Consider the following 11,528-nt stretch of genomic DNA (forward strand, 5'->3'; position numbering starts at 1 on the left):
GCGGGTGCGCGGGCACCGTGCCCTTCCCCACGGCGAGACACGGCCCGGGGACACGTGTGGGACCCTGGGACAAGCCGGGGGGAGCCCGGCGGCCGGGGGCACACAGTGGCGCGGGGGCCAGCATGGGGTGTTCCCACGAGCCGTGTGTGGGATCACGCGTGGGGCACAGCAGGGGGGGCAGGAGGGGCGGCCGGGGGGGGAGCACGTTCAGGTGGGCCACGGTGGGGTGCTGGGGGTGGTGGGCCACCCGCCCCAGACCGGGGGGGGTGCGTGCGCCCTCCACGCCAGCCCACCCACCCACGCAGGAACAGCCACGTGGCCCCGGGGCAGCCCAGCGGGTTTATTAGCCGGGGGACATACAGAGTGGCCGCGCCAGCCACGGCGCTGGGCATCCCGGCACCCGCCTGGCACACCGGGCCTGGCACAGCAGCAGGGCCAGAGGAGCGGGACTGGCAGCAGTGGTGCCCGTGGCACAATCCGCCCCCCGGGGCCATGCCAGCGTCCCACCAGTGGCGGGGACAGGAGGGGACAGCAGGCACCCTGCCGTGCCGCTGGCCCACGCCACCCCCTGGTCCGTCAGGTATATAAATATAGAGGCTGTATGTATACATCCTATGTATATATGTACATCCAGGTGGCCACGAGCAGGGTCTACGTCGGGGCAGCTGGCACCCCTGCGCCGGGCCCTTCACTTGTGCCACGAGTCGCCGTAGAGGGAGCGGGCCTTGGTGCGGCGTGGCGCAGCGTTGAGGACGGCCACGCTGCGGCGGCTGGAGCAGATGACATCGGTGACAAAGCCGGCGCAGTCGCTGCAGATGTCACGCAGGACAGAGCCCTGGGCGTAGATGTGGGGGAACTCCTCTTCCACCCGGCGCCAGCACGTGCCCGGGAGCGAGCTGTGGCACAGGGTGCACCGTCAGCCCCGGCGCAACCGAGGGGAGGAGGGGAGGAGGTGGGGGGAGGAAGGCTCAGGGCTGTGACACTCACTGGAAGGTCTCTCGCCTCCGCAGTGGCAGGGCTTTGGCCAGCAGTGAGCCTGGGAGGCTCTCGAAGCCCAACGCGTAGACAGGGATGTGAGCCAGCTTCTTGGAAGGCATCTTCATCTGCCAGGTGTGCAGGCATCAGGGCAGGACAGGGACAGAGATGGGGCAGGACAGGGACAGGGAGGAAGCAGGACAGGGACACCTTGGCACTGGCCAGAGCCAGGCCCTTACCTTCAGGCTGCAGGAGCTGCATACAGACCTGGGGGGACAGAGAGAAGCTGGTGAGCGGGACCATGGCGGGGACCCCCCTGCCACCCTCCCAGCCCTGTGGCATGGCACGGCACTCACCGCTTACAGAAGAGGCATGCTGCGGGCCAGGAGAAGAGGGGGAACTTGGCCCTGCAGCAGCAGCAGACCTGTGGGCAGAGCGGGGTGAGAGCCGGGGGCCGGGCAGGCAGCACTCAGCCCCTCTGGCCCCAGCTCCCACCTTCCCCTTCCGCAGGCTGCTGTACAGCTCCTTGCTCTGCAGGAACTTCTCCATCTCGGCCTTGACCAACACCCTGCGCACGTTGATCATCTCCTCCACGGTGAGGGCTAGGCTCTCCACCGGGTGGCTGAACTCCTGCGGGCAAGTGGGGACGTCAACCCGGTCTGCCACAGGGCTGCAGCGCACGGTGGGGACCAGAGCATCCCTGTGCCGTGGGCAGCGCCTCCTGGCATGGGCAAAAGATCCTGGCACCAGCAAAGCATCCCCAGCACGGTCAGAGAGTCCCCAACACCAGCAGTGTCCCAGCATGGATATAGGGCACATGGCATGGCATGTCTTAAGCCCCACATCCTGAGCAGAGGGAGCGGGGAGGCCATGGGGACTCCCCAGGTACTTTGTGCCCTCATGCCAGACTGCTGTGTGCCCATGGTCACATTCTCACGGTATCCCCAGCCCTGGTGTCCCCAGCCTGGCCCAGCCCTACTACCAGCACTCACCAGCCAGAGATGCTTGGAGCTGGTGCTGGGGGCTGCGCTGGATCCATCCTCCGGCCTCTCCTCCACAGCACCGAGGGCAGCCCGGGGCAGTGCTGAGCCGTCCGGCAGCGGGTGGCAGCTGGCAGGGACGGAGCCTGCAGGGGGAACAGGGAGGCCGTGGCAAGGCCACGCTGCCCAGTGCCAGCCCTGCCGCAGGGCACAGCACAGCCACCCCGGGGACGGAGGTTCTGCGGGGCTGGGGACCTCCGGCAGGTACCTGAGCGGGGTCGGGGCTCCGGCTGCAGCGGCTCTGGCTCCTGGGGCGCAGCCTGGCTGCCCCCCAGCTGGCTCTGCAGCTGTGCCAGGTCATGTTCTGAGAAGGAGCGGTCCCGCTTCAGTGGCACCTCTGTGCCCGGGGAGTCCTCCTCCTGCAGGGCCATGGGCACAGTGTCACCCCAGGGACCCTCTCACCCCTCCTGTACTCCCGTGTCCCCCCAGCCTCCACCCTCCCCAATGACCCAGGAGGCACACTGCGGGGGTGGAAGGGTCACCCCTTTACCCCTCAGCCTCAGGGCTGGAGGGAGCTAAGAGCTCTGCACCTGCAGGGAGATGCCCCCTGCACCCCCCTGGGCTGCAGGCACCAGCAGCATGGGCACCAGTGGTGTGAGCACTGGCACGGGCACTGGCAGCATGGGAGCTAGCAGTGTGTGTACTGGCACAGGCACTGGGAACACGGGCACCAGTAGCAGGGGTACTGGAAGTGTGAGCACTGGCACAGGTACTGGCAGCACGGGCACCAGCAATGTGAGCACTAGCACAGGTACTGGCAGCACAGGCACCAGCAGTGTGGGCGCTGCTGTGTCCCCTCTCTTGCCTCGGAGACGTTCATCTCCTCCATCTCAGCCAGGGTGGGTGCCTTGAGCAGGACACGTGGCCGTGGGCGTGCTGGTGCAGTCACTGGGGACCGGGAGAGCTCGAGGCAGGAGCTGGAGGCCAGGCGGCCCGAGCAGGCGTGGGGGATGCAGGGCAGGGAGCTGTAGCCTGTGGACCAGGATGGGGCTCAGCCCTGGCACAGCAGGGACCTGCCCTGGTGCCGGGTGCGTGGCCAGCAGCCTGGCAGGGAGGGAATGCTGGTACCTTTCTGGCCATGGTATGGAGTCTCCACAGGCCGAAGCTTCCTCTCCTGCCTGATCTCCTCCAGGATCTTCTCATGGAGCGTCCTCTGCTTCTGGGGCAGGGGCCGCAGCCGCCGCTCCGATGCCTGCAGGATACACCGAAGGGACCTCAAGTGGTGGCTGTGGCTTAGGGACGACCACCCGCAGGGCACCCAGCCGGGTGGGCATGGCATCCATGCGACCTGCCAAGCCCAGGCTGGGCACTGCCATGCCATGGCGGTGTGCCGGTGCTGGCACTCACCTGCTTCAGTGGGGGCCGGGAGCGAATGAAGTCGAGGATGAGCTCATGGGCGTCCTTCTTCACCCGGGGGGGGATGTCTCCATCCACCTGGCAGAGGGGCCACGGGCAGTGTCAATGCCAGGGTGGCATGGCAGCAGGGCAGGGGACTGGCATGGTTTCACCCTGGCCATGCTCACCATGACTTTGCGGAGTTTGTAGTTGCGGGCACGGATGTCTTGCATGAGCATCTCGAAGGGGGTGAGCTGGTACTCAGTGGGCAGTGGGTTGAACTGCTTCTCCTGCACCTTCTTCAGCTTCACACCGTGCCGCAGCTCCCGCATCAGCTGCACCCACAGCCGAGCCTGGTGGACGGACAGACATGGCATCAGCTCCCACATGGCTGCGGCACAGCCCCCCGCACCTGGCCATGCTGCCGTACCCAGTCGGTGTTGCGCAAACTGCCCAGCTCCGCTGCTGGCCGCTCCTCCGCTTCCTCGTCCTCCTTCAGCTTCTGCAGCATCTGCCATGGCACGAGACGCCGTCACCCTGCCCCAGTGCCCAGCGGCACCGAGGGTCCGGCTGGGACCATGCCACAGGGCCACAGCTCTGATGTGCACCCCCATCCCTGCTATGAGCTGTCCATGCCGGCACCAGCCCAGGGCAGGTGGGAGCCAGGGGTACCATGGCACAGCACCCCGGGAGAGGGAGCTGGCAGCCCTGGTTGGGGTGCAGAGAGGAGCACCGTGCACGCCCCAGTGTTTTGGGCTCATGGGTGGTTTCCCCGGCCAGGCAGTGGTGCCGGCTGTGCTGGCAGGTGCCTGCACTCACCTCCTTGGCATCGCGGATCTTGGCGAGGAAGGCTTTCAGCTCCACGGTCTCGGCAAAGAGAGCCCGGCAGACAGCCTGGTAGTGCGCCTGGGCCTCGGCGGGGTCAGCCAGGCGGGCGGCACAGCACTGCATGGCCTGCCCAAAGGTGCGCACGGCGCGCAGCGGCCCCTCGCCCCCCTCCTCCTCCTCCTCCTGCCCCCCGTAGCCCTCATCGGCCGTGCCGCAGCCACTGTCCTCCGAGTCGCTGTTGGTCATCAGGTCGATGAGCTGCTCCAGCCGTGGGCTCAGCTCCCGCTCCTCGTTCTCATCCAGCCCCCAGTCCAGTGCCCGGTAGATGGCGAAGCCCAACGACTGCACCATCTGAGGGGAGATGGCACTGGCAGGGCCCCGGCTGGACCCCAGCACTGGCCGCACTGGGAGGAGCCCCTCGGCACACATGACCAGCACCAGCTGCCCCCCGCTGCCTCAGACATGGGTGCTGGGTCTCACCCTTACGGCACCCCAGGAACCCATCACTGCAGGGCAAGGGGGGGACAGGTGGCCATGCCCACCCAGGGACCCCCGTGCTGGGGTGTGACAGCAGATGGGCCAGGTCACCAGCAAGCTGCAGCAGGGCTGGACAGGCGTCCAGCCCCCACATACCTGGGCTTCAGCAGAGGGCGTCAGCAGCGGCGGCAGCTCTAGGGGGAGAAGGGCAGAGTCACCACTAGCATCTGCAGCCCCATGCTGGGCATCCCACCCAAGCATCACCTCCTGTCCCACACCCCAGGGCTGCTGCACCCACCCAGCCTCAGCTGTGGGGACCTGGCAGGGTGACCCTGAGTGGGTCCCAGCCTCAGTAGCTCCTACCCCAAACTGGGTCCCCCATCCCTAGCTGGACCCATCCTGACATAGCCTCAGGACATGGCTCCATGGGACAACGGTGACCTACGTGTTGAGTCTTGGCATCGGCAGTGCTGGTTACGAGCTGGTGGCACAGTCTCTGTTGCCCACCCTGCCCAGCCGAGCATGGTGAGCCTCACTCAGCATCACAGCACCCACTGGCCCTGGGCAACGAGCCCAAACAGGCACTAGCCACTCAGTCCACTGCCTCCAGCCAGACCCAGAAGGCACATAGCAGGGGCAGTGTCACCCCTTTATCACTCAGCCCTGCAGCTGAAGGGAGCTGAGAGCTCTGCACCTGCAGGGAGATGTCCCCTACACCCTGCTGGGCTGTGGGCACTAGCAGTGTGGGCACTGGCAGTGTGGGCACTGGTGTGGACACCAGCAGTGTGGGCACTTGGCAGCATGAGCCAGGAGGCAGGGGTGCAGTGAGGACTCACAGATCACCCAAAGGACATGACATGGATGCCTGGTATGCGCTGCAGTGATTTGTGTCCTTGTGTTTGTGCCCAACAATGCTGCTTCCCACTGCAGAGACAGCACAGCCAGACTATCGCATATACACATAGCACTGTGCCTACACACACACGAGCCCATGAGGTGCTCGTGGGCAGCTCAGACCTCCCTGGCAGCTAGAGGGCCACAGGATGAGGAGCAGGAGTGGCTTTTTCATCATCCCCAAGGACAGTGCTCTGATGCCCCCAGCTCCACTTTCCTGATAGCAGCTGCAGAGCTCCTTCCCCAGCCCAGGGAAGCACCGGCCATTAGCTGTCCATTTAGCTGATCGATGTGGCAGCGAGCAGCAGCCGCAAGAATGTGACGGCCATGTGCTGGCTGTGTATCAGCAATGTGCCAGCCAGGCCAGGTGCTGCTCGGGAAGGGCAGTGCGAGTGGTGGAGATGCAGGGTCCAGCCATGCCATGCCACACATAAGCCCAACATCACTCCCGCACCCCAGGCTATGCCTGGCTCCCGCTGCACTGCCAGCCCTGGGATGCTCTGCCCTAGCTGGGAGAGGATGTGGCAGCACATCCCCTGGGATAGTGACATCGGCACCCCGGATCTGATGCTTGGCCGAAGCCCCTCTCGCTGTCCATGGCTCGGTGAACTGGCAGGAGCTGGGCCAGTGGGCTGAGCCTGGCTGGTCCCAGAAGCTCCCTCCAGCTGCTGGAGGAAGTTCCCATGGGATGAGGAACTAGAGCAGCTCAGGCGGGTGCTGCCATCTCATCTGACCCGGACTCTGTCCTGTGCCTGGGTGGAGCTGCCAAGCCCTGTGCCAGGCTGGTGCCACCACCTGCCGCGGCTCTGGGAGGCACCTGGAGCCCTTCCAGCTTTGGGCTTCACTGTGAAGGGCCCAGATTTGTCCCTGGGGAGGTGGCTCAGGCTGGCACAGGAAGGACTGGGGAGCAGGAGGCAGCACGGTGGCACTGACAGTGGCTCAGGGAAGGGTGTGGGGCTATTCCCATGTGCAACCGGTGGAGCTGGTGTGACCACACCGTGCCTAGCTGCCACAGCCACGTGCCATGGCAGTGTGTGGCCCTGCCCTGGGCACGGAGCTGCCCCATGCGCCCCAGGCCCCATGAGCCTCCTGCACCCCGCTCCCCATCTCCCATCTCCCCTGGCTCAGCTTGTCCCCTGCCACTGAGAACATTTCTGCCCGGCCACCAGCAGTAAGGACATGCCATGACACTGCAGTGTCCCTGTCCGTCCACAAGACCCCAGGAGACCCTGCAGCGTCTGACAGCGCCAGGCACCGGGCACCGTCTCTGGGCACCCTGGCCTCCCCACAGGGCAAGACGGGCGAAGCCATTTGCCGTGTCTGTCATTAGGCACACGGGTGCTCACACCGCACCAGCCGGCTCTGCTGCTGGCAGCCGGCCGAGCCTGACACAGGCCGGAACCGCCACGGCCCTGCCCGGCAGCGCCAGCCGCCCGCAGAGAGGGCACGGCTGACAGTCCGAAGGTCAGCGACGGTGCTGCCCCAAACCGCCACTCCCGGGGGACCGCAGGGACACACCAGGCAGTGGACAGTGTCCCCTGCGGGGTCTGGGGGTGCAGGTGTGTGCAGGCGGTGTGCCTGGCTCTATGCCGTGCACCTGCAGGTGTGTGTCCCCGCGCCTGTCGGTCTGTCCTTGCCGGGTGTCCTGCAGCCCCGCGGTGGGGTCCGGGCCGGTGAACCCCGCACCCACGGGCACTCTGCACACCCCCCAGCCCGGGGCCAGCCTCACCAGATCAGCCGGCCAGGCTCTGCCGGTGCCACTCCAGCCCTGCCCCTCGGGCCACCAGCCCACGGCCTGCGCCGGTAACTGCAGTGCCAGCGATGGTCCCTGGCCGTGCCAGCGCCGGTGCCGATGCTGGTGCGCTGGTTCCTTGCTAGGGCCGGGGCTGGGGACTCGCCTCCGTCCTTGCCGGTGCCGGTACCGCCTTCCTGCTCCCCGGTGCCAGCCCTCTTGCTCGTCCTCTCAGTCTCTCCGGTGCCGCAGCCGGTGCCCCCAGTGCCGCACCGGTCCCCTGCTGCCGGCGACGGCGACGGCAGTGCCTGCCCCCCCTCCCCGGCGGTGCCGCTACCTCTGCCCATCCCTCCGCTGCCGGTACCGGCCCTTCTCCACCGGTGCCGCTCCCTCTCGCCGGCTCCACTGCGGGTGCCCCCCTCCCCGTGCTGGTATCCCCGAGCCCCAGGGCGGTGCAGCACCCCGTGGCGGTGCCGGTAAACAGCACCGGCGCAGCCCCGCTCCCCGTGCGGCCGCTCCCGGTTCCACCCCGCGTTGCGGCGGTCGCTTACCGGGCGGCGGGGCGGGAAGGACGACGCTCCCGTCGCCGCGGAGGCGGATGTCGGCGGTGCGGAGAGGCGCGGCGGGGGCGGCGGCGGCGGCGGCGGCGCGGCAGCTCTGGAAGCAGAGCGCCCAGGCCTGCTCCTCGTTCAGCGGCTGCTCGTAGCACTTCAGCACCTCCTCCAGGGACAGCTCCCGCGGGGCCCCGCCGCCCGCCCGCGCCATCGCCCCATCCCCGCGCGCCGCCGCCGCCGCCCGCCGCCGCCGCCGCCGCACCGGGCGGGCGGGGCCCCGGGAGGGGCGGGGGGCGCGGCGCGGCGGCGCGGAGCGGAGCGGAGCAGCTGGCGGCGGATCGGACCGCCCCCGCGCCTGGGCCCCGCCCGCGCCACCGACTGCCGCCGCCGGGGGGGCCCACCGGGAGGCGGCGCGCTGGACGGAGCGGTACCGAGAGGCACGGCAAGGCTCGGCAGGGCTCGGCAGGGCTCGGCACGGCTCCGAAAGGCTCGGCAGGACTCGGAAGGCTCGGCAGGGCTTGGCACGGCTTGGCACGGCTCGGCTTGGCACGGCAAGGATCGGCAGGGTTCGGCATGCCTGGCACGGCTCAGCAGGGCTTGGCACGGCTCGGCAAGGCTCGGCTCGGCTCGGCAAGGCTCGGCTCTGAACGGCTAGGCTCGGCAGGGCTTGGCGTGGTTCAGCAGGGCTCTGCACGGCAAGGCTCGGCAGGGCTTGGCATGGCTTGGCACAGCTTGGCAGGGCTCATCCAGGCTTAGCACAGCTTGGCAGGGCTTAGCATGGCTTCTTACAGCACGGCAGGGCTTGGCATGGCTCAGCATGGCACGGTGGCTGAAGGCACCGGGATGGGGACCTGGAACCTCCAGGGGGACAGTGTCCCATGGGAACACAGTGGGTGGGGACAATGCCCTGCAGCAGCTGGAAAGGCTGGCATGGCACGGTGCTGATAGCTGGCTCATGCCCAGGCACCAGCAGGTCCCTCCAGACCCACGGTGTGGGCAGGATGGTCCTAGCAGAGCAGAAAGGCCCATGAAAGGTCAGTTAGAGCAAATTAAAGCTTTTGTCATGATGAGATTCCCATTTCCATGATGGAAGAAGCATAAAACCGCGTCTCAGCCCCATTAACCCATGAGCATAAACTGGGGCGAATTCCGGAGCCGTGCTGGCACGGTTGGGAGCGGGATAGAGCCACCACATGGGTTCTCATCTACTCCACACGGCCAAAGAGCTGTCCTGGGGCCAGAGACCTCCAGCAAAGAGCCTGGGATGGTGCCTGCAACGCCGTGGTGGAGAAATGCCCGTCTCGGAGATCCTGAGCAGTGTCATCTCTGTCTCTGGGGAAGGAAATGGGAAAGCAGGGTCAGACAGCTGGGAATCACAGCCCTGCACAGTGCCCTGGGCTTTGGGAAGGGGGAGGATGGATGCAGGTGATCCAAAGTGTCTGCACATCTTGGTTTTACCAAAATGCACCATTGCTGGGGCAGGAGCACATTGCAGGGGATGAGGAGCACATTGGGATCCCTGGCTGGATCTGCGCGTTGCAGGAGAGCCGCACGGCTCTGGTCCCCCGGGAGCAGCTCTTGGCTGCGGTGCTGGACGTCTGGGTCTGGCTTTCCTCACCAACATGGGAGATTTGAATGTGACATTTACCCTGTAATCAGCTGGCTTTGGAGCCTGCTTGGGAAGCGACTTTAGGGGGAGGAAAGCTGCGTGTGCTGTGCTGAGCTGGCTGCCGGCTTTCCTGCGCCACACACACCTGCCAGTGCCTCTGGACACAGCCAGAGCGGCACCGTCGGGGATGGGAGCGGGGAGGTTGTGCAGCGTTTGAAGGCAGCGATAACCCAACCTGCAGGATTCATGGGAATCCATTTGAATTATAAAGCACAAAGTCCTTTGCTATGGGTAAAACTGTAATTAATATAAGATCAAGATGTAATTAAAAGCTACTGTCTCGGAAAATATCAACAAAAGCCAAGTGTGTATGTGCACAGGGGAAATATAATTAAAAATGAAAGAAATAGGGAGAAAAAAAACAATGAAGAGGTTGGGAAATGGTTGCATAGCACTCCAGCAGGGTTAGATTTCCTGGCTGCTGGCCACCCTCGGCAGTGAAGCAGGACATGCCCCAGCGAAATGGCCACAGAGCTGCGACAGAGGGCAGAGCCCTTCCCCAGCAGCCTGCAGCAGGGCTGTGTGCTGTGAGCCCCGTTTGTTTAACATATTCACACGGGTTTCATCTGTCACATGCAAAAAAAAATCCTTACAAAGCCACAGAAACCTCAGAGGAGCACTCAGAGAACTCACGAGGTTGGATGCACCTATTCCACTTTCCTCAGATGCTGCAATAAACTGGGGGCCATGAAAGAGAGTTTTACACGGTAGCTTGCTCTTGTTGCGTGCTGTCCTCAGATGTGGCCAGAGTTCAAGGAGCTTCCTGGTGTCGCTGCCTGGAGTGTGGCCTCTGGCTCCACACAGTGATGCTGAGGTCTTGGCTGCACCTCCCTGTGACCCCTCAGAGGGTTTCTTATCGCCTTGGCCATCACGGTGATGGTTTCCTCCTCGTTTTTCTTCTTTGGTCAAACCAGAGGCAAGTCCCTGACTGTGCCCGGTGTAATGCAGCACTTGCTGCTCCCAGACTTTCTGGTTCCCTGAAAAGCTCCAGCCAGCCCCAAGTCAAATGAGCCACCTGGTCTGGGGTGGAAGCAGGTCTGCAGCACCACTGTCTGTCAGGAGGCACCAGGCTCCTGGGGCACAGACGCTGTAAGAGCTCCCCAGTCTCTTCTCTGCATAAATAAACTTCTGGAGCACCCCAGAAACCTGAGCTCCAGGTCAGTCAGCCTGCTGCGGCCAGCCATGCCGGGTGATCCCTTTGCAGGAGCACAAGTGCTCCTGATGAAAGCCATGGGGGCTGTGAGCGCTGAGGGCCAGCCCTGTCCTCAGCTGCAGCCGAGGAAGACCCAGGACACAGACAAGCCCATTCCACCCAGGCAAGTGTGGCTCATGGCTGTGGTGCTTGAATGGATCAGGCGGGATTCTGCAAAGCCACCCACTTTGCGGAGTCAGTTTTACTGCATAGGTTCTGGGGTTTTGCACTCCTCTTGTCTGGGTGCGAACAGCCAGGCTGAGTCTTTCTTTGAACAAGGGAAGTGAGCCTGCCGGCTCTCCTGCCCTCCTCCAGAGCTGCCAGTCCTACCTTAGGGACCCTGGGCCAGCCCCTGCCAGATCTGCCCTGCGGGAGGAGAGCAAGGTACTGCAACGGCTCAGGGGCTGGAGAGGCAGAGAGACTGAATCAGAGTGTTTGTTAAAGCTCCATTTCCTTTCTAGAGTCTTCTTCATTAATATTTTAATTAAAACCAGTTCTTGGTGCAGACTGCATTAACTCAGCATACCTCACAGATAATGCATTGCGGTATTAAATACAGCGAGCGTGGCTCTTTGCAGGCCAGTAAACCAGTGAGGCCACAGAGACTGGCCAGCAGTGTTGAGAACAGACATTTTCTGTTCCCTTTCCACCTGCAGGCAATGGCTCCCCTAGCCCACAGGGCGAGACCGCAGGGGCGAGGGGCTGTGCAACACATGGGACACGGGTACCAGCCTGTTTGCAGGGAGCCAGGGACGCTCGGGCACGACAGGACAGGGGACATCCTGGTGGCCCTGAGCCCCCACGTTCCTGGGATGTGTGCTGGTGGCTGGAG

General features: G+C 64.8%; 1 protein-coding gene across 1 annotated transcript; it reads right to left on the minus strand.

Moving 5' to 3' along the window:
- Positions 1 to 604: 604 nt before the first annotated feature.
- SPIRE2 (spire type actin nucleation factor 2) lies at positions 605 to 8,111 on the minus strand. The gene is made up of 15 exons (XM_040615820.1): positions 7,833 to 8,111; positions 4,812 to 4,849; positions 4,170 to 4,529; positions 3,781 to 3,861; positions 3,539 to 3,703; positions 3,363 to 3,449; positions 3,084 to 3,207; positions 2,821 to 2,987; positions 2,224 to 2,374; positions 1,968 to 2,101; positions 1,471 to 1,605; positions 1,332 to 1,399; positions 1,215 to 1,242; positions 988 to 1,103; positions 605 to 896 (listed from the first exon to the last, which is right to left on the minus strand). The coding sequence occupies exons 1-15, from the start codon at positions 8,044 to 8,046 to the stop codon at positions 689 to 691; spliced, it is 2,076 nt and encodes a 691-aa protein (XP_040471754.1). The 5' UTR covers positions 8,047 to 8,111; the 3' UTR covers positions 605 to 688.
- Positions 8,112 to 11,528: the final 3,417 nt, after the last annotated feature.

Source organism: Falco naumanni, chromosome 15, assembly GCF_017639655.2.
Source record: "Falco naumanni isolate bFalNau1 chromosome 15, bFalNau1.pat, whole genome shotgun sequence".
Classification (NCBI taxonomy): Eukaryota; Metazoa; Chordata; class Aves; order Falconiformes; family Falconidae; genus Falco; species Falco naumanni.

Excerpts from the sequence above, each read along its gene's own strand:
- SPIRE2 (XM_040615820.1), bottom strand. The coding sequence starts at position 8,046 with ATGGCGCGGGCGGGCGGCGGGGCCCCGCGGGAGCTGTCCCTGGAGGAG. Across the intron at positions 1,104-1,214 it reads GCAGCTCCTGCAGCCTGAAG|ATGAAGATGCCTTCCAAGAA; the intron begins GTAAGGGCCTGG and ends CACACCTGGCAG. Across the intron at positions 897-987 it reads CGGAGGCGAGAGACCTTCCA|CTCGCTCCCGGGCACGTGCT; the intron begins GTGAGTGTCACA and ends CCTGTGCCACAG.